The 22,449-nt window shown below is 47.6% G+C and overlaps 1 protein-coding gene across 3 annotated transcripts in view; it reads left to right on the forward strand.

The window, feature by feature from the left end:
- The window catches only part of RNF4 (ring finger protein 4), a 42,953-nt gene that overhangs the window by 15,614 nt on the left and 4,890 nt on the right, over nt 1–22,449 (forward strand). For all 3 annotated transcript variants that reach the window (XM_079919298.1, XM_079919299.1, XM_079919300.1), the window contains exons 2-4: nt 4,292–4,453; nt 8,015–8,129; nt 10,200–10,293. In XM_079919298.1, coding sequence (XP_079775424.1) covers nt 4,445–4,453; nt 8,015–8,129; nt 10,200–10,293 — 218 coding nt within the window. In that variant the 5' untranslated portion in view covers nt 4,292–4,444. The remainder of the gene's footprint in view (nt 1–4,291; nt 4,454–8,014; nt 8,130–10,199; nt 10,294–22,449) is intronic.

Below are 22,449 nucleotides of genomic sequence, written 5' to 3' on the forward strand. Positions count from 1 at the left end.
GTGTGCACTTGAGCAGAAAGTGTAATCTGCTATTTTCGGATGGAATGTGCTGTAAATATCAATTAAATCTATCTGGTCTGTTGTGTCATTTAAAGCTTGTGTTTCCTTATTAATTTTCTGTTTGGATGATCTGTCCATTGGTGTAAGTGAGGTGTTGAAGTCCCCCACTATTATTGTGTTACTGTCAATTTCCTCTTTTATGGCTGTTAGCAGTTGCCTTATGTATTGAGGTGCTCCTGTGTTGGGTGCATATGTGTTTATAATTGATATGTCTTCTTGGATTGATTCCTTCATCATTATGTAGTGTCTTTCCTTGTTTCTTGTAACATTCTTTATTTTAACGTCTGTTTTATCTGATATGAGTATTGCTATTCCAGCTTTGTTGTGATTTCCATTTGCATGGAATATCTTTTTCCATCCCCTCAACTTTCAGTCTGTCTGTGTCCCTAGGTCTGAAGTGGGTCTCTTGTAGACAGCATATATTTGGGTCTTGTTTTTGTATCCATTCAGCGAGCCTGTGTCCTTTGGTTGGAGCATTTAATCCGTTCACGTTTAGGGTAATTATTGCTAGGTATGTTCCTGTTACCATTTTCTTAATTGTTATGGGTTTGCTTGTGTAGGTCCTTTTCTTCTCTTGTGTTTCCCAGTTAGAGAAGTTCCTTTAGCATTTGTTGTAGAGCTGGTTTGGTGGTACTGAATTCTCTTAGCTTTTTTTTTTTTTTTTTGCGGTACACAGGCCTCTCACTGTTGTGGCCTCTCCCGTTGCGGAGCACAGGCTCCGGATGCGCAGGCTCAGCGGCCATGGCTCACGGGCCTAGCCGCTCCGTGGCATGTGGGATCTTCCCGGACCAGGGCACGAACCCGTGTCCCCTGCATTGGCAGGCGGATTCTTAACCACTGCACCGCCAGGGAAGCCCTCTCTTAGCTTTTACTTGTCTGTAAAGCTTTGATTTCTCCATCGAATCTGAATGAGATCCTTGCCTGGTAGAGTAATCTTGGTTGTAGATTCTTCCCTTTTATCACTTTAAATATGTCATGCCCCTCCCTTCTGGCTTGTAGAGTTTCTGCTGAGAAATCAGCTCTTAACCTTATGGGAGTTCCCTTGTATGTTACTTGTTGTTTTTGCTTTGTTGCTTTCAGTAATTTTCCTTTGTCTTTAATTTTTGTCAGTTTGATTGCTATGTGTCTTGGCATGTTTTTCCTTGGGTTTATCCTGCCTGGGACTCTCTGAGCTTCCTGGACTTGGGTGGCTACTTCCTTTCCCATGTCAGGGAAGTTTTCAACTATAATCTCTTCAAATATTTTCTCAGGTCCTTTCTCTCTCTTCTCCTTCTGGGACCCCTATACTGCGAATGTTGTTGTGTTTAATGGTGTCCCAGAGGTCTCTTAGGCTGTCTTGATTTCTTTTCATTCTTTTTTCTTTATACTGTTCCACAGCAGTGAATTCCACCATTCTGTTTTCCAGGTCACTTATCCGTTCTTCTGCCTCAGTTATTCTGTGATTGATTCCTTGTAGTGTATTTTTCATTTTAGTTATTGTATTGTCCATCTCTTGTTTGTTTGGTCTTTAATTCTTATAGGTCTTTGTTAAACATTTCTTGCATCTTCTCAATCTTTGCCTCCATGCTTTTTCTGAGATCCTGGATCATTTTCACTATCATTATACTGAATTTTTTTTCTGGAAGGTTGCGTATCTCCACTTCATTTAGTTGTTTTTGTGGGGTTTTATCTTGTTCCTTAATCTGGTACATAGCCCTCTGCCTTTTCATCTTGTCTGTCTTCCTGTGAATGAGGTTTTTGTTCCACAGGCTGCAGGATTGTAGTTTTTGTTGCTTCTGATGTCTGCTCTCTGCTGGATGAGGCTATCTGGGCAGTCCCATTAATGTGTCTTCTCCTGGCAAACCTCCTCTGGCCTCTCCTTGTCCTCCTGGTTTCTTTTGCACCTGGCTCATATGCCCCAGTTACCACAGCTGAGCTGCCTGCCAGCAGCCACCCCCAGATAGGAGCTGGTGGCTGGATTTATTCATCGCTGTATTCCGGGGAAGGAGCCATACTGATAAGTGAATGAGGTGGGGAGATGTGCAGTCCTGGGTTCTTTTTTAAAGCTGGATTGGGTGCAGTGTTGCACAGCACTTTCGGGCTTGAGCAAAGGGGTGGAGCTGTTCAGTGGGCGGTACATTTGGAGAGACTGCAAGGCTGGTGCTGGCAGAGCAAGTCAGTGATACCCACCCACAGTCCTTGAGCCTTTAAAACTGTGCACACTGGTCCAAGTGCTCTTTGCATTAACTCCTGTAATCCTCACACAACCATTGAGGTGGGTGCTATCTTGTTCTATAGATAAGGAAGTAAGGCACAGAGAAGTTCAGTGTTTCGCCCGAGGTCACAAGTAGGGGTTATGGAAGCCTGACCCCTGTCCAAGCTGTCTGGCTCTGGAGAAGTGCTCTAACTGTAAGGCCAGCTTGCCTCCACAGGCAATGCTTAGGAGTTAGGACGTGATGGGGAACCAGGGAAAGGCTGTGGGGGTCGGCTGTATGTTTTAGAGAGACGCGCTGGCAGTAGGGTAGAAGGATACCAGGAGATGGGCAGTCGTTTGGAGGAGGTAGCGGCACTGGAGATGAGAAGAAAGATGGGTTTGAGAGTGGTCCTGCATTAATTTCGCTCAGATACGACTAGTTCTCCCCAGCTCCGAGGCCATTGTCCTAGGCCATTGGGTTCCCATGTTGTAGCCTCTGGAGCAGAACCGTCAGAATTGCCTAGGAGTGCAGAGTTTTGAGCCCCATCCCAGACCTGCTGAATCAGAATCTAGTTTAACAAGCCCTCCAGGTGAGCCTGACGTCCAAGCCACTATCACCCAGGACCAGGTGACCAGAGCCTTCTCCTTGCTTTGACTCTGCTCTGGTCCCTCAGCCTTGCCCTGAGCTCAGGCCCTCCCCCACTAGAAGCCCTTCTACACGGGTTACACCCTGACTCCTGGCTTCACGTTTTTGCTTCTCATTTGCTGCTTTATCCACTACATCCCTGAACACTGATATATCGTGGTTAGTTGTCACCTTCCAGTGGGCCCTGAGTGAATGCAAGGGCCTCTCATTCTCCAGTAGCCTCCGCATCTGCTGCCTTCTCTGCTCTTCCTGGAACCTGCTTGGCTTCCCAATTCACAGTTTCTAGGTTTTTGTCTACTCGTGTTGCCAGTGACAGAAGTCTCAGCTGGGCACACAGGGTGGATCAGGGTTGGTGGCTCTCATCTGCTCCCCTAAATTATCAGCTCCTCCAGAGAGCAACAGTTCCCAGTCATTGGGAAGAGGCCGAGGCTCTGGGCTCTGGACTGGCCTGGGAAGCTCTGTTCCTTCCTGGTTGCTAGGTGTTGGTGAGGTCACGTGTAAGCAGTTCTGATTCTCTTGTCTTTTCCCAGAAGCTAGTACAGGACTGTGCAGGAGGGTGTTCTTTTGTTTTGGTTTTGTTTGTTTGTTTGTTTTGTGGGGTGGAGGGGTTTCCATTTGTTTATTGATCTTCTCCTCATTACTCCAGAGAGGATTCAAGATGGGAGGGGGCTTCAGCATCACCCACCCTCCCAGTCGGCAGGGATCCTCAGAGCATGTGCAGTGAGGCACGGTCACTGTATCCTGGGAAGCTAGGAACTGAAGGCTGTGAGCTCTGGGTCCCTAGCCTCGCACGGTCAAAGTAATGGCACAGTACCCGCTTTGCTAAGCCTGAGTGAGGCAAGCCGCATCTGCGCAGATTGCGCGAGAGGGCTCAGGATTTCTCCTTTCTAACTGAGACACCAGGGCTCTGTCCCCTCTGCCTGCTCCCTCAGCGGGTCACAGAACATCACCATGCTGGCTGCCTGGGTTTAACCAGAGCGAATCATGCAATGACCAGCAGCTGGCTGGGGCCCTGCCATTTGCACTGTCTCCTAGCACAGCCTGGTGGGGCGGGGGTGGGCACAAGCTTGGACAAAGGCCAGAGCCTATCTTTCAACTGGGCCTCACAGGGGCAAGTCCAGACAGGCAGGGAGGGTGCCATGGGCTGAGGAGAATCTGTGGGGGTTTCAACGGCCAGAAAGGAGGGCAAGAGGTGGCATAATGTTTCCAACTGCAGGCGTTGGGGTCAGGTAGTCCTGTATTTTACAAGAATGCTTACTTCCTAAGAAGAACATGGATTAAGGACATAAATTGCATTAAGTGTTCGGCAAAGCACGCAGCTGACAGAAAAGACCAGTAAATGATTGAACTGAGCTTTGCTGTCGATGATGCAGGGGGCAGCATTTATCAACTTGATAATCTTTGTTTTTCAGGGCTTGAAGATACTGGAAGTCTGTTTGGCTACAAATTCCTATGCTAGCCAGAGGATGAGTAATGAGCAGGCATGAGAGGTTGAGGCATTCAGCTTCTCTGCAAATCCTGGTATAGATCACCTTCTCCTCTATAGGTTGGAACCACAGAGCACAATGAGTACGGTGAGTTTTGTAAGTTCATGAATTTTATTTTTTCAGGCTAAACAATTACTTCATCCCTTGTGTACCCTAATGAGAGCACCATAAAGGTGTTTCTGAGTAACCCTGGTTCTTACAGGAGTGTGCACAGGACCTTCTGAGAGTTACACCAACCTGCTTGTCTTAGGTCAGAGTCCAGTGTTTTGGGTGGTGCCCTAAAGACAGAAGGCTGAGGATGGTTGAGGGTTTTGAAGTTTTATACCTCCGGAGCAGCTGTCAGTGTCCCAGAAATATTAGGGCTCTGGTTTATTTAATTATTTACAGCCCAATCTTCCGTTTTTCCTTCTATTTCTTTTCCCTGTGTAGTTCTTGGTCCGATGTGAGCATCGGTAGCGGTAATAATCCTTGGTGAGTTTTCTTAGGGTCAGTGACCAAAGTTGGTAAGTCATTGTAACTCCTGTTTAGAGCTTTTATCAGACTGCAGGGGCAGCTCTGGTTTGGTGTAACCCAGATGTCACCTGGAGCCCCTTGAGTCCGGAGAGTGCCTGAAGGTCCCCCTCCCCACTTTACTCCCTACTAACAGGGCTGCTCATATGATCTAAACTCAAAACAGCTGTTTTCTGAGATAGTGCATTCACATCAGGTGGACCAGATGTGAAACTCATACTCTTTTTCCAGGTTCCAGAAGTGCTGTGAATGGTGTTCGGTGGGGGGTGCAGGATAAGGCTGAAAAAACGGTTCCCAGGGTGATAGAAACAGTGGTAGAAATCCTGTAGACTCTGTTCACCGACCCCCACCCCCTCCCCTTGGCCCATCCCTTCTGACCACTCCTGGCCCCCACTGTGTTCCAGACCCACCGTTGACGTTCATACACAAAAGGGCCTTTGTTTCGCTGGAGCTATCTTTTTAAAGGGCAGGTGACCTCCCATCTTGGTCCCGTATCTGCAGGTTGCCACCACAGTTCACCTTAAGGAAACCTCCTAAGCCTGGGCACCTCACCTCTGAAGCCCACGCTCTGCCCAGGCAGGACCTGAACAGACTGAGCAGTGTAGCCTCTTATAAGAGTGTGTGAAGAATTTGGTTAAAATTTCCTCAGAGTGGTGTGAATAACTTGTGTGGTGGTGATTGGATGGTCAGTTTTAACTGGAAGCTGTGAGGGCTCTGCTATTAAAAAGCAGGAGAGCGTGACAAGAGTAATAGGAAGGCAGAGGGGGTGAAGTCTTTTCCCATATTCTAGGGTTTCTTGAGCCTGGCCCTGTGCTAACAGCCACCTCCTCCCGGCCCTCGGGGAGTGCAGGTGGAAGAGGAGGTGGAGTGGGGGTTCTGGAGGCTTGGGGTGGGGGGTCATGAGATGGTCAGCCGGAGGGCATGAGGAACGTCCTCATGGTGGAGCTCACAGTGAGTAGGTTCCTGAAAGCTGTGTAAGAACTGGCTGAGTGAAGAAGGGAAGGGATGGGCCATCCAGGCTGGGAAGGGTGCCAGGTGAAGGGCAGGGAGCGGCTGAAAGAGCAGCCAGGAAAGGACTGCTGTTGGTGGGGGCGGGGGTGAGTGCTGGCAGGACACATTACTACAGTGACCACGACGGGGCTTTTAGGCTTCAGCACCTGGACTTTGGCCAGGACCTGTGACTACTTCTTAACCTCCCTCATTGGAAAAGCTGCACAGGTTGGGGCATGAAGGTTCTGTTTAGCATTGTCTGCTAAGACAGATTTGGTCCTTTTCAGAGGATGGAAGATACAAGGGCAACTTCAAAGAGAATGGGGTAAAAGTTAAGGAGCCCTAAGTAGCTGGTAGCTGCTGGGGAAACTCATATAAACACCAGGTAATGGACTCATGCCAGCTCCCTGGAGGGACAGAGCAGCTCCTCACTGGACCGTTTGGAACAGCTGCTGTCGCTTGCCTCTGGGACTTCCTGGGGATGCTTCCCTGTTCCTTAGATCCGTGGGAGTTGCTCAACCCAGCTACATTTCTGAAACTTCTCAAGCTGCCATTTGATAAGAGAGTCAGAACACAAAAGGAATCAGGCTTCTCTCTGTTGCCAGAGAGTTGGACTGGGTGATGGATGTTCCTGAGTCTGTGCACATCTCATGGACACTTGCCTGTCCTCCAGCATTTCCAGGGATAGGATGCCTAGTAAGGCGTATAAGGAACTAGGGTAGTAATGCTGTCTTCTAACAGCACTCAGTACTGTACATATGGTATGTCGCCTCGTCCTTAGGAGAGCTCTGCGAGTCTGGTACTGGTGAGGAAGTTCAGACTTAGTAGTGAAGTAACTGCCCCACATCGCCCAGTGTGAAGCAGAGCAGGCCCGGTGCCAGTGAGGAGTGGGACAGGCCAGGGGAGAGAAGAAGCACCGAAACACAGGGAGCTAGGTTTGGGTGGGGCCGTACAGGGTGGGAGTGATGAGGCTGCGGGTCACTTGGGAGGTTCTGTCTCTTGAGGAAGATGGCAGAGGGCGGGTTCTCAACTTGTCTTTCAGGACCAGCCAGGCCCCAGCCAGGCCAGAAATGCTGGAGCGTATTGGTAAACCAGCTCAAGGACATGGAAGAAAGGCTGGTCAGGGGGTCTGGGCTGCAGATAGGCTGGTTAACAGCTCAGACCTTCCAGAGGCATGTCTCTCGGGCAGCCCCTGGGAACAGCCTTTTAAAGACTTTGGTTCTTAGAGTACCTACTGTACAGCACAGGGAACTCTGCTCAGCACTTTGTAATGGTCTCTATGGATATATGTATGTGTGTAACTAATTCACTTTGCTGTATAGCAGAAACTGCACAACATTGTAAATTAACTACAATGAAAAAATTTTTTTAAAAGTTCTCATCACAAGAAAAAAAAATAAAACTTTGGTTCTTGGAGCTGTGGCGGGTGATTATTAGGGTGTAAACTACAACTTGATAGTATCCTAAAAGGTTAGAGGCCAGAAACCTTTCCCAAAGAAAGACCCACTTTTCACAGTGAATAGAAACTTGGGAAACTGAAGGGCTTTGGGCTGAAAAACAGAAGGGGTTCAGTAAGGCCAAATACAAATCCAAGGAAAATAGGTCTGTAACTTTTGGTTAAAAGAAGGGGTTTCTGGCCAAATCCCAACCTGGACCAGAGGCTTCCATAGAGTTATGTGTCATGTACTTTAGACAGACCAATAGTCTTTATAACAGAAATTTTACTTTATAGAATTTGTATTCACTATATGTTCTGGATGATTTCTCTCTATAAACATTCAGTGTTCTAGAATCTCAAGTTTTGAAAGGACCTTGACCTCAGGTCTGCTCACTGGCCTCCTGTTCTTCTTCTTCTTTTTTTTATTTTTTTAATTTTTTTTTGCGGTACGCGGGCCTCTCACTGTCGTGGCCTCTCCCGTTGCGGAGCACAGGCTCCAGACGCGCAGGCTCAGCCGTTCCGCGGCACGTGGGATCTTCCCGGACCGGGGCACGAACCCGTGTCCCCTGCATCGGCAGGCGGACTCTCAGCCACTGCGCCACCAGGGAAGCCCCTGTTCTTCTTAATGAGTTGATCTTTTTATTCTTTTGGCTGAAATCTTACTGGTCAGGAGCTTATGTAACTGTTTCTTTTTCCCCCGATACCCTCAGAGAAAGCGTCGTGGAGGAACAGTAAATTCTAGACAAGCCCAGAAGCGAACTCGAGAAGCATCCTCCCCCCCTGAGATGGCCCTGGAGGCAGAACCCATAGAACTTGTGGAAAGCGGTAAGATTGCCAGTGACACTGGGCATGAGTGAGCACATATGCCCAACATGCCACCTGCCAGCCACGGGCCTTGTGCAAGTTACACAACCCGTAACTCAGGCTTAAGTTTCCTCATCTGAAACGGGGGATAATGCTGTGCATGTATATGCAGTAGCTGCTGTGTAGAGTTATCATAGCACTGGAATGAGTCAGTGACACAGGACACGTAGAACAGTGCTTGTCACGTAACACTATACGAGGCTTAGCTTATATCAGTGTATTTATAAGACCTACAGTCTCAGACTCGCCTACCGTTCGCAACTTAAAAAAGCTAAGGTGAGCAAGAGCTGCCTCCTTGGTTGCCCTGAGACTCCACAGGTTTAGAAACGGCCACTCAGCTGGGCTCACCGTCCAGCCTTTCAGGGGTGTGCAGCATGGAGTGGAGACTGCCGTGGGTCCACCTTTTCTCTTTGAAACTGTGCCTCAACTTACTTGGCCTCGGGAAGTACTCCGCTTTCTTCCTCTCTCCTTCATTAAGACAAAAAATTGCCCCAGCAGGCAGACTTGTTGGCAGAGCTGGGTGTGTTGGGAGTTTGGTGCAGGCAGAGGCCAGATTGGCTTTTCCCCCTTCTTCCTGCCTCGGGAGTGGCAGATGGCCTGAATCAAGTGCCTCAGCTCTGCAGGTAGTAAGGTTGTTTTTATAATTACGATGCCTGAAAACTGACATTAGAAGAGAAGCAAGCAGCTTGTCTGTAGATTTCATGGGCCCTTCAGGGGAGTGAAGTTCTCTGTATTGTCTCTGTGGTCTCTGAGCTTCACTTCTAACATAAATTCACAGCCCTGGGCCGTCCTCCCCTCCACCCCAAAGCTGATGCCCTGGTGTCTGAATTCTGCCACCCTGCAGGAGAGGCAGGTGCAGGAGGCTCCTCATTTGGGACCCTGAACCCACAAGTGGAATCTCCAACCTGGCCAAGATCTACTGCTTTCCACTGCAGCACTGCTCATCCTCAGTCAGTCTTACATCCATGTGCAGGGCTGTATGCACAAGCTGCCCGTTGGAATACCGTTTTTATTTGTAGGAGCCAAAAATTGTGTCCATCAGAAAGAGAGCGGTTCTGTAAATTATGGTATGTCCATATATGGACTATTCTTTAAAAAGAATGAAGTCATTTTGTATAAATTACGTTGGACGGCTTTGATGTATTGTGGTTTTTATTCCTGTGAAACTTTTTAATACATGAGAACAAAACAAGTTTGAATATGTTAAATGTATTACAAGTCACTTTCCCTGAGTATTAAACAAACATTATTTCTAAAAGTTCTTCCCTCTTACTTTTTAATGTTAATAATAATAGAAACAAACATGGTTGTAAGTCTTGTTTCAGTTTATATAAATGGAAGTTGTACTCTGCCCCTCTTTTCTGCCTGCTGGATGTAAGCGCTGGTGACCGTTTGGCACGTGCCTTTCCCCCCCTTGTCCTGTGCTCAGGTAGACAGTGCGCTGTCCTCTAGGGCTCAAAGGCAAGTTGCAGAACAGGCTCAACCCATCTGCGTGGGTTGGGGTTCTAGGGGACCAGTAATAAACGCTTGTTGTCCACCCAAGTGGGAAGCTAGAGCCAAATGGAGTTTAAAACGTAACTGATGAAGGTGCAGAGCTAAGCATGACCGGAGGTCTGAGGGGAGCAGAGGTTTCAGACAGATCCATCCCAAAGCCCAAGCTGAGCGTGCTTGGTCCCTTCCCCAGATGTGCACCCCCCATCCCACCTCAGGTAAGTTGCTGCCTCTTCCCTGTGAATGAGCTGAGCAGGTGCGGGGCACGGAGGCCTAGCTGTGTGGCAGTGTGAGGACACGGGGAGAGGTGTGCGTGTGCACAGACACACACAGGATGGTGTATTTGTAAAGCCCATACCCTGTTACTCACAGCAGAATTCTGGAAGAGTATTCATTGCCTGTCACCCCGTTACTTCTGTACTTCAGGGACTTTAGTTTGGTATAAGACTGTGCTCTGTTTGTAATCATACTAATAATGAAACTTAGAGCAGTAGTCCTTTACTTTCCTCCTAAAGCTTGTTCAAATGCTTTATTTTGAAGCTGGAGATGAAATAGTGGACCTCACCTGTGAATCTTTAGAGCCTGTGGTCGTCGACCTGACTCACAGCGACTCAGTCGTGGTAAGTGCTGGAGCGTGAGGATTGCCCTTTCTTGGCTGTGGGCCCCTGGCCTGCACGTCTGAAGGCCTTGGTCACAGGCTACAGCTTGGGCTAAAGAAGGCATGCTTTCAGTGACTGGTGCTCAAGATGGAAAATGTTTCAGGAAAGTCATTTGTTGCGACATTATTGCTTAAATTAATCACATTAGTAAATCTGTGCGATCCTGTCCTTTACATAGCTGGCCATAAAGGCTTTTGGGGAGAACTCTGAGGCCCGATCTCTCTTTGGTCCCCGATTCTACGCTTAACACCAGCTGTGTGACCTTGGGCAAGTTACTTAGCCTCATTCACTTTGTCCATAAGATGGGGATAATGCCATCCATATCAATAGAGTGTTGTGAGGATTAAAAGAGATCCTGTATGTGAGTGCCTGGCACCTAACGTGGTGCCCAGTAAAGCTGAGTAAATGTGAGTTTACACCCTCGCGGCTGGTGGGAATGGGGATATTTGCTCAGCACTGCCAGTGGGAAATCTCTCGAGTCCCAGAAGCAGCTGCCTCGGAGGATGCAGGCCCCCTGCATTGCCACCTGATGCCTTGGTTGTGTCGTGCCTCCAGGGAGGGTGGCACCTGGGAGGCTGCTTGTGCCCCCTCCCACAGGGAGCATGCCTGCCCCTGTGCGGCCCTCAGGAAGGAGACCTGGTCTGGTCAGGGGACATGTGGAGAAGTGGTTCTGGCAGCCTGGCTCCACAGGTCAGGGGCACATAGCTGTGTGTGGGTCTGAGAGTCTGGTCAGCCCACAGACCCACATCCTGAGGACATACTGGCCTCTTGGGATGCTTCTGCAGTGCCTTTTGATGCAGTGTGCAGTTGTGTGGAGTGGAGGTGGTGACACCCTGGACGGTCTTGGGCCAGTAGGGGGCAGGTGCTGCTGAGGGCTGCGGTTTGGTGGGGCGAGTGGGGTTGCTAGGAGCTGAGTCTTCCCCTTGGCCTTGGGGCTGTCCTGGCTGTGCTTAGAACCGTAGACTAGGGTTGCACTGAGAAGCTTCAAGACTTTAAAAGGAGAGAAGAGCGAGGACAGGGCACGTCTTGACAAATTAAGAGATTTAGACTCTGGTCAGTCTGAAACTGCTGGGCTGTCCTGTGGTGTGTCCTTCCCTCTCATTCCTCCCCTCCCCCCATCCCAAAGGCGAGGCAGCTGCCCTTGCTGCGTCATCAGACCGTCCCCAGCAGATTTTGGATGAATGCTCGGGGAGACCGTGGCCCCCAAACAGGAGGCAGTAATTTCCCTGGAGACCAGTCGGAACTTTCTGAGATAAGCCTGAGCAGGTTTAGGGCCTGATTAGTGTGATTGCTAGGGCAGGGGTCCCCAACCCCTGGGCCGCAGACCGGTACTGGGCCGCGGCCTGTTAGGAACCAGACCGCAGAGCTGGAGGTGAGCAGCCAGTGAGCAAAGCTTCATCTGGGGCTCCCCATCGCTCCCCATCGCTCGCATCACCGCCTGAACCTGCCACCTGCCACCCACCACCCCGCCACTGGTGTGCAGAAAAATTGTCTTCCACAAAACCGGTCCCTGGTTCCAAAAAGGCTGGGACCGCTGTTCTAAGGTACACACATATTGGGTTGGCTGAAAAGTGCGTTCCGGATTTTCCGTGACATCTAATGGGAAAGTACCCGAATGAACTTTTTAGCCAAGCCCACACATACAGCTTTGCTGCTGCTCCCTGCGGGCTCCCGCAGGTTCTGGAAAGGTAGCTTGATTTGGTACCGTGGCTGGAGCCTCAGCCCAGTTGCTGATTAACACTTCAAAGTGCTGCTAGTCCTTGATTTCTCCAGTATTCAGTGTCCACCTGCAGTGTGCCAGGCCCTGGGAGATGGCCGGGGTTCTGCTCACAAGACCGCATTTTCTTCCCTCAAGGAGACAAGGATTGGCTTCTGTTGGGTGCCAGACCCATGTCATCATGTCCCCTTTTACGCCTTGGTTTTGTTTTGATGGCCAGTCTGCCCTCCCTACATGGGCTTCCTTTCTGAGCTTTCCAGCCTTCTTCCTGTTTCTCTGGGTGTGGAGAGTCATTGAGAGACACCAGGATGGGAATGCTAGAGTTGGGGGAGCTGCCCTGGGAGTGGGTGGATAGCCAGGGGCAGGTGGATAGGTGAAGGGGAGGCTGACTTGAGAAGGAGTCCTCGCTTCTTGTCCCAGAGGCACTGGCCAGTTTGGTCGGAGGACTTACCTTCCCATGGCCTCAGTGGCCCCAGACATGGAATAATTGTTTCGGACTTAATAGCACCCCTTATTCTAATCATCCTTCATTCTCTATTGGTGTTTAATAAATCCAAATGCCAGTTGTAAACTTTACAGTGAGAAGCTCACCCGAGGCTGAAATTCTCACTCCCAAGCAGATCTACTTGGAAAACCTAACAGCGTTATTAGCTTATCAAGGAGCATCTACTAGAGGAATTACAAGTTGAGGGCTGCCTCCGGCCCCGCCTACAGGAGAGTATGAAATGAATAGATATATCGTTTCCCAAATTGGGGTGATCTTACCAGTTCGGCCAGAATGCAGGGGGACAGGCTTAAGTGTACCACCTGAATATCACCTGGGAGTAGCTCTGCATCCTTTACATCCCAGGATCCAGGGACAACGTTAGAACTCTTGTGAACCCTCTTAAGACTGGATGAGAAACTACACAGGCTGTGTTATTCTAACTCTAAGGAATCCTAAACCCCTGATGAATTAGGAGAAGTCTTAAAAGCTGTAAGGTGCAGTGAGACCTTGTACATCTCTGCTTTAATATTTTCCCTCAAAATTTAACTTATTTTTGGCATTGCGTACCCAAAAAAGGCCGTCACTGCTGGGTCCTAGGGTATGTATATCTTTGATTGTCACTAGATAGTGACAAGCTGTTTTCCAGAGAGGATGTACCAGTTTACACTCCCACCAGTGTTGGAGGTTCTTCCACATCTCACTGCCACTGTAACCTTTAGCCAGTCTGGTGTTGTCTAGAGTATCCCACATGGTTTGAATGTGTGTTTTCCCATCAGTGGTGGGGTTGAACATCTTTTCATGTTTAGTGGTGTTTCATTTTCCTCTTTGGCGAATTGCCTGTTGCAATCTTTTTTTTTTAAACACTTGAGTCTTTTTTTCTACTCATTTTTCTGTGTGATTGTCGACCTTGTCTCATTTTTTAGGAATTCTTTATAAGTTCTAAATATGAGCCTGCCATTAGTTGTGTTTTGAATCTGCTACTCAGAGGCTTGTCTTTTCTCTTTTTGGTTTATGTACAGAGGTTCTTAATTTTAATACAGTTCAACTTATCAATTTGTTGATGAAAATCCCATACCATAAAAATATGTTCCTCTACTCCAAAAGTTTTACTGTTTTGCGTTTCACATTTAGGTCTATAATCTATATGAGTTTTGTGTATGTTTTTTTTTTTAATTATTTTTATTTATTTTTGGCTGCATTGGATCTTCGTTGCGGTGCGCGGGCTTCTCATTGCAGTGACTTCTCTTGTTGCAGAGCACGGGCTGTAGGCACGCGGGCTTCAGTAGTTGTGGCTCGCGGGCTCTAGAGCGCAGGCTCAGTAGTCGTGGCACGTGGGCTTAGTTGCTCTGCGGCATGTGGGATCTTCCCAGACCAGGGCTGGAACCCGTGTCCCCTGCATTGGCAGGCGGATTCTTAACCACTGCGCCACCAGGAAAGCCCTTTGTGTATGGATTTATAATATTCCCTGGAGTGATTTTGCAAGTCTTTTGTTAGAAGATTTATTTCTAGGTACATAGTATTTTAGGATGCTATAAAAAAAATGGTGTTTAAAATTTCCACTTTTTTGTTTTTATTATTTGCTAATATAAAGAAATGCAATTGGTTTTTCTTTTTTTTAGTACAACAGTTCTTAATCTGTAAATCTTTTTTTTAAATTTATTTTTATTTATTTATTTTTGGCTGCATTGGGTCTTTGTTGCTGTGTGCGGGCTTTCTCTGCGGTAAGCGGGGGCTACTCTTTTGTTGCGGTGCGTGGGCTTCTCATTGAGGCGGCTTCTCTTGTTGCAGAGCACAGGCTATAGGTGTGCAGGCTTCAGTAGTTGTGGCCCGCGGGCTCAGTAGTTGTGGCTCGCGGCCTCTAGAGTGCAGGCTCAGTAGTTGTGGCACATGGGCTTAGTTGCTCCGCAGCATGTGGGATCTTCCCAGACCAGGGCTCGAACCCATGTCTCCTGCACTGGCAGGTGGATTTTTAACTGCTGCGCCACCAGGGAAGCCTTTAATCTGTAAATCTTTGAATTTCTGTGTACACAGAACAAGTTTTGGTTCTTCTCTATTTTCCTTTTTTTTTTCCTTGGCCTTAACACACTGGCTAGAAAATTCAACACTGGCTGAATAAAAATGGTGACAGTCATTGACATTCTTGTTTCATTCTAAATCTGAAAGAGTCTTTTCAGAGTTCCACCATTAAATAAGACTTCTGCTGTAAGTTTTTTCGATTTGTTTATATCCTTTACCAGAGTGGAAAAGTTTCTCTATTTCCTGTTTGGCTATAAGTTTCATCTTGAATCAATGTCGAAATTTAACAATTTCATCTAATGTTGCTTTTTCCCCTGCTTCTAGTGTTAAACCACTTAAGCATTGTGGTCATGGCATTATCTTTTTATGTTGCTAGATTTGGTTTGCTAATGTTTCATATATAATTTTGCCTCTGTTTTTATGAGTAAGATTGGTGGTCTGTAATTTTTCCTTATAGAGTTCTGGTATCAGCATATTGGTATCTTTACAAAGTGAGTTGGACACCTTTTTGTCCGTTCCACAGAAGATTTTGTAAGATTGGACTATTTCTTCCATGAATGTTTGTTAGAACTTGACAGTGAAGTACATAACCTAGAGTTTTAATAGGGTTTGGTAATTACATTTTTTAGGCATTTGTTGATGTCATCTAAAGTTTTCACTTTTATTTGCATAAATTTGTTCATAATGTCTTGTGTTCTGTGGAATCTATAGTGATGTCTCCTTTTTCATTTCTGATACTGGTTATTTGTGTTTTCTATTTTTTTAGATTAGTATCACCAGAGCTTTATTAGATCTTTCAAAGAACCAACTTTTAGCTTTGTGGATCCTTTCTCTTGTAAGTTTTTCATTCATTGATTATTCCTTTCTTTGTTTGAGTTTATTTTGCTGTTTTTCTAATTTTCATCATTTCTTTTCCAATAAATGCATTAAAGATTATACTGTCTTTAGCTATATCTTACAAATTATGTTACTGGTACTTTACATTTAATTCAACATATTTATCAAATTTCTATTTTTTAACTTCCAAATATATGGGTATTTTCTTTTTGTTATTGATTGCTTGCAGTATTGGTCAGAAAATAACATTCTGTATGTCAGTTCTTTGATACTTACTGGGTCTTGCTTTAAGCCTGGCTTGCCCCCGATGGCTGGCCTTCACTAGATAACCTGCCCCCATGGTTCCTGCCTGGGCTTTGGTTTCTCTGTGGGGCTTTCAAAAGTAGGCTTCAATTTTTTAAGAATTCTCTGTGCTTTTTTTCCCTCTGGGTTACTGTATTCCCTATACTGTTGACCGAATTCTTCTCTTTTTTTGATACCTCTTTATTTAAAAATATGTATGTTTTATCTTGTTTTTGGTTGTTTTCAGTGGAAAAATGGATGGAAATACCAGCCTGCCATTTATTGGAAGTCTCTGCTTGTTTTCCATCCTTCTGCTCTCTTTCTTTTTTCATTATTTTAATTAATTTATTTATTTAATTTTGGCTGTGTTGGGTCTTCGTTGCTGTGCATGGGCATTCTCTAGTTGTGGCGAGCGGGGGCTACTCTTTTTTGCGGTGCATGGGCTTCTTATTGTGGTGGCTTCTCTTGTTGCAGAGCACAGGCTATAGGTGTTCAGGCTTCAGTAGTTCCAGCACGTGGACTCAGTATTTGTGGCACACGGGCTTAGTTGCTCCGCGGCATGTGGGATCTTCCCGGACCAGGGCTCGAACCCGTGTCCCCTGCATTAGCAGGTGGATTCTTAACCACTGTGCCACCAGGGAAGTCCCATCCTTCTGCTTTCTTATCTGGTTTGATAGATGAATTAAAATTTTCAGACCACTTTTCATGAGCATTTGCAGTATGCCAGTCTCTGTTCCAGCTGGAAGTCATGCAGTGATGGAAAAGAGACTCACTCCTCTCGTTAAGAAACTGAGTCTTCCAGGGGAAAGTTATTAAAAATGGGACTTGCTTGGACTATTTTCCTTCATCGAATTTCAAAAGATTGTTTCTTTTAAAGTCAGGTTGGTTTTCTTGGAATCTTTTTTTGTTCTGTTCCCGTAGTGTACTAATGTATAGAGCTATTTGTGTTATACTCTGTACCTCACCTGGTTTATGATTTATGAGACTGTTGAAAGGGTCTGCTTGGTGAAGCCTTACAGGCAGGGACAGAGCCTGGTCCGTCTCTGGCTGGGAATAGTAAAGGGCATGAGAGGTACACAGTGACTGCTAGAATGAGTGAATGAACCAGTGTAATTATATATGAAGGAAGAAGAGCCCAGACATATATCCCAGAATTGGGGAAGTGAAACAGTTGTCCATGGAATCTGACATGATTGCTCACTCGACTGGGATGTTCACGTCAGCACAGTCTTCCTGGTGCTCGTGGCGGTGCTACAGTAAAAGTACTCTGTAATTGTGTGATGCGAGCACCTGTTGGATGTGAGGCGTATCCTTCGTGGGCACGGTGGTTGCATGTGGCTGTTCCTTCCAGTGGAATGATGTGCCGTGCTGCCTAGGAAGGTCACTTAGAGCAAGCGGCTCTCTGAGCTCCCAGCTGGGTGAGCTTTCTTGGGAATGCCAGAGGTCAGCTTGCCTGCAGAGGACCCCAGGGACCCTGCTACTTGGTTCCATTCTGTTGTTTAACCCCAGCATGTTGCTGTAGCCCTAAGAATGCCAAGCGTTTTGTCCACTAGTAGAAGAAGAAAGGCTTATCCTGCCCCACTGACCAGGAGTCTGTGACACGGGTGTCGCTGTTTGCAGGGGTTCTGAGGCTCACTTGTGCTTCAGAAGCCCACCGGGGTTCTGGGTGCCTGGCATGGAGTCAGTGTGCCCGGGTGTGGAGGCAGGCGGCGCCGGTGCTGCTGTGGGTTGTTCATGCTCCACGTGTCTCCACGTGTTTGTCTCCGACACACTGCCTGTAGTTTATTCTAGAGTCAGGAAAGAGAAGCCAGGCTGAAGGTGGGGTGGAATGTGTGGTCTGAGCTTGAGCCAGTTTTTCACAGTGTTGATTTGGCTGTACATACTAGGGGACTGGGGAATTGTTTCCGTTTGGTATTTTGTTTCTTTGAAAGGCCTCTCAGCCAGATGAGAGGTCCAAGGGCTGGTATTATTCCTATTTGCATCTGTTTACTCCTGGAGTCAACATTTCTGAAGCCCCAGTGCTTTTCCCCACCTCTGTCTCTTGTGCTAGGTAAGCACTTTGTTACCTGCAGGGCTATGACCACGGGGAAGGGACATTCCAGAGCACCTGCAGAGTTCTTGATTTTTTTTTTGTTTGTTTGTTTGTTTTTGTTTTGGCTGTGTTGGGTCTTCGCTGCTGTGCACGGGCTTTCTCTAGTTGCGGCGAGCAGGGGCTATACTCTTTGTTGCGGTGTGCGGACTTCTCATTGCAGTGGCTTCTTTTGTTGGAGAGCACGGGCTCGAGGCGCGCAAGCTTCAGTAGTTGGGCCTGCGGGCTCTAGAGCACGTGGGCTCAGTAGTTGTGGCTTGCGGGCTCTAGAGCGCAGGCTCAGTAGTGTGGCACACGGGCTTCGTTGCTCTGTGGCATGTGGAATCTTCCTGGACCAGGGCTCAAACCCGTGTCCCCTGCATTGGCAGGTGGATTCTTAACCACTGCGCCACCAGGGAAGTCCAGAGTTCTCGATTCGTTGCGACTTGGCTGCTGGGTGGAGGGAATACCAGTGATAGTATCTCACCTCCATCAGCTAGGAGGTGGCTCCGGCTCACCGGAAGTCATGGAGCTTGGAGGCCAGGCTGTGGTGCCATTCTTTTCTGCCCTTTGCGCAAGAAGCCTCATCTCTGAGCTGTTCTTCCATTGAACATGGATGGGGACAGAGTCATCACCAGTGAAGGAGGCTCTCTGGCCACCGTGTATTCATTTACCTAGTAGTTAAGTATGGAGCACCTGCCGTTGTGCCAGCAGCATCCTGGGCCTTGGGACTTTCCTGGGGGCTCAGTGTTCAGGTCTGGCCTCAGCTTGGCACTGCCAAGAGGCGAGCTGGGTCTGGCTCACAAGAGCCTGTGGAGACCTGGTTGCCACATTCTGGTGGCCTGGGACCCAGGGGCGTCACATTCCTTCCAGGTGCATCCACACCTGGTCAGTGGTCCTTCTTGGCAAAGGGCAGTAAAAGCAGTGTTGGAGTGGAGGAAAACTGGGGTCTTCCCTGCCCACAGCAGAATTTCCTTCTGCTCTTGGCTAACTTCAGAGCTCCCCTTATAGACTTCATATGAACAGCACCTTCTGCCAGCCCAAGCTTGTCTTCCAGTTCATGGTCCTGGTGATGAAGTTGACTGTCGCCAGTTTCATAGTCACACTTTCCAGCTTCTTCTGGGGGGAAGGGGAAGTGTCTTCAGTGGCTTCTCATCTGCAAAATGAAGATCTTTATGCTCAGACCTTCTTCCTTCCTGTGATGGCCATTTGTATTTGGCAGGGTTGAGGCTGGAGAAACCGAAATCCGCTCTACTTATTCTGGAGCAGAAATGGATTTTAATACATGGGAGGGGGACTTCCCTGGTGGCAGTGGGCAGTGGTTAAAAATCCACCTGCCAGTGCAAGGGACACGGGTTTGATCCCTGGTCCGCAAAGAATGCCACATGTCGCGGGAACAACTAAGCCCGTGCGCCACAACTTCTGATCCTGCGCTGTAGAGCCCGCGAGCCACAACTGCTGAGCCCGTGAGCCACAACTACTGAGACTGTGTGCCACAACTACTGAAGCCTGCGTGCTTAGAGCCCATGTTCCGCGACAAGAGAAGCCGCCGCAATGAGAAGCCCGTGCACGGCAACGGAGAGTAGCCCCTGCTCGCCGCAACTGGAGAAAGCCCGCACACAGCAATGAAGACCCAACACGGCCAAAAATAAATTAATTAATTTATTAATTAAAAAAAATACACGGGAGGAGTTGCTTCGTGGTGTTGTAAAGGCTGGAGGAGCAGGTGTCTAGGAATAACTCCGGACATCTCAGCCTTGACGCACCGTGGGATCTGCTACCTCTGCTCCAAGCAGAAGGATGGGAGGGGGCAGCTACCACCTGTACTAATCTCTTTGGGCTCAAGGAAATGCTACTGTGTCTTCTTGCTTGGGAGGACAGACCTGGGCTTTGGACATTGCAGCCTCGGCCACGACTGCCTCTTGATCCCCGCATCTGTGTCCACCTACAGCAGCTGAAATTGTCCTCTACCCTTCTGCCCTCCAAATAGCATGAGTGTATCTCACTGAGGGAATTTAGTTCGTGTCTAGAATCCCCACTGCAAGGGAGTTGGAATAGAGTTGAGCTTCCCATCTCTGTGGGGCAGGATGGCGTGCCAAAAAGGGTCAGCCTCTGTGCCCCTAACACGGGGGCAGCCAAGGAGAGGTGGCAGCAGGGCTTTCAACAGCAATCCTGAGAGCTCTCCTGAAGTAGCTGATCACACACACAAGCGAGAGGGAAAAGGGGTGCTACTGGTGATGGTGTAGACAGACAGGTAGTAGCTCAGTGAGAGAGCTGACTTGACAGGTTTGAAACTGTTGCAGAAAAGAATCTTAACAAGTTCTGAGTACAGGCACACCTTGGAGATGGTGGGCTTAGTTCCAGACCACCATAGTAAAGTGAGTAAAGCAAGACACAACAAACCTTTGCGTTTCTCAGTGCATGTAAAAAAGTTGTTTGTGCTATACTGCAGTCTATTAAGTGTGCAATCGCACATTATGACAATTTGCCTTCCTTAATTTTTTTTTTTTTTTTTTTTGCGGTACGCGGGCCTCTCACTGCTGTGGCCTCTCCCGTCGCGGAGCAGAGGCTCCGGGCGCGCAAGCTCAGCGGCTGTGGCTCATGGGCCCAGCCGCTCCGCAGCATGTGGGATCCTCCCGGACCAGGGCACGAACCCGCGTCCCCCGCATCGGCAGGCGGACTCCCAACCACTGTGCCAGCAGGGAAGCCCTTGCCTTCCTTAATTTAAAAGTACTTTATTGCTAAGTGCTAACCATCATCTGAGCCTTCAGCAGGTTGTAATCTCTTTGCAGGTGGAGGGTCTGGCCTCGATGTTGATGCTGCTGCCTGATCAGGGCGGTGGCTGCTGAAGGCCGGGGGCCCTGTGAGAATTTCTTCAAAGAAGACAGCGATGAAGTTTGCTGTATTAATCAACTCTTCCTTTCATGAACAGTTTCTCTGTAGCAGCAATGCTGTTTGACAGCATTTTACCCATAGCAGAATTTCTTTCAAACCCTGCTGCTGCTTTATCAACTAAGTTTATGTGGTATTCTAATTCTTTTCTGTTATTTCAACAATCTTCACAGCATCTTCACCAGGAGTAGCTTCCATCTCAAGAAACCACTTTCTCATCCGTATGGAGCAACTCCTCATCTGTTCACGTTTTACTTTGAGATTACAGCAGTTCAGTCACATCTTCAGGCTCCACTTCTAATTCTAGTTCTCTTGCTTTTTCCACCACATATGCAGTTTCTTCCTCCACTGAAGTCTTGAATCCCTCAAAGTCATCTGATAGGGTTGGAATCAACTTCTTCCAAATTCCTCACCCGTGAAATCACAAATGTTCTTAATGGCATCTAGAATGGTGAACCCCTTCCAGAAGGTTTTTAGTTTACTTTGCCTGGATGCATGAGAGAAATTACTGTCTACGGCAGCTATCCTTACAAAATATATTTCTTAAATTATAAGACTTGAAAGTTGAAATGACTCCTTGATCCATGGGGCTGCAGGATGGATGCTGTGTTAGCAGGCCTGGAAACATCACTGATCTCATTGTCCGTCTCCATCAGAGCGCTTGGCTGACCAGGTGCACTGTCAGTGAGCACTAATATTGTGAAAGAAATCTTTTTTTCTGAGCGGTATGTCTCAGTAGTTTAAAATATTCAGTAAACGATTTTGTAAACAGATGTGCTGTCATTCAGGCTTTGTTGTTTCATTTGTAGAGCACAGGCAGAGTAGATTTAGCACCATTCTTAAGGGCTCTAGGACTTTTGGAATGGTAAATGAGCACTTAAAAGGCCTCAACTTAAAGTCACCAGCTAAGGAGAGAGTCAGCCTGTCCTTTGAAGCTTTGAAGCCAAGCACTGACTTCTCCTCTCTAGCTATGAAGGTCCTAGATGGTATCTTCTTCCAATAGCGGCTGTTGTCTACATTGAAAATCTGTTGTTCAGTGTAGCCACCTTCATTAATGATCTTAGCTGGATATTTTGGATAACTTGCTGCAGCTTCTACACCAGCACTTGCTGCCTTACCTTTGCAATATGGTGTTATGGAGACGGGTTTTTTCCTTCAGCCTCATGAGCCAACCTCTGCTGGCTTCAGACTTTTCTTCTGCAGCTTCCTCACCTCTCTCAGCCTTCATAGAATTGAAGAGAGTTAGGGCCTTTCTCTGATTAGGCTTCAGCTTAAGAGAATGTTGTGGCTGGTTTGATCTTCTATCCAGACCACTCGAACTTTCTACACATCAGCAATAAGGCTGTTCCACTTTCTTATCATTGTGTGTGCACTGGAGTAGCACTTTAATTTCCTTCAAGAGCTTTTCCTTTGCATTCACGACTGGGCTAACTGGCGCAAGAGGCCTGGCTCTAGGCCTGTCTCAGCTTGACATGCCTTCCTCAGTAACCTTAATCATTTCTAGGTTTTGATTTAAAGTGAGACATGTGCAGCTCTTCCTTTCATTTGAAGACTTAGAGGTTATTGTAGGATATATATTTTTTAATATTTATTTATTCATTTATTTATTTGGCTGTGCTGGGTCTTAGTTGCGGCATGTGGGTTGTTTTAGTTGCAGCATGCAGGCTTTAGTTCCCTGACCAGGGATCGAACCCGGGCCCCCTGCTTTGGGAGGGCAGAGTCCCAACCACTAGACCACCAGGGAAGTCCCTATTGTAGGATTATTAATTGGCCTAATTTCAATATTGTTGTGTGTAGGGAGTAGGGAGGCTCAAAAAGAGGGAGGGAGTCAT

This window comes from Stenella coeruleoalba (assembly GCF_951394435.1).
Source record: "Stenella coeruleoalba genome assembly, chromosome: 4".
Classification (NCBI taxonomy): Eukaryota; Metazoa; Chordata; class Mammalia; order Artiodactyla; family Delphinidae; genus Stenella; species Stenella coeruleoalba.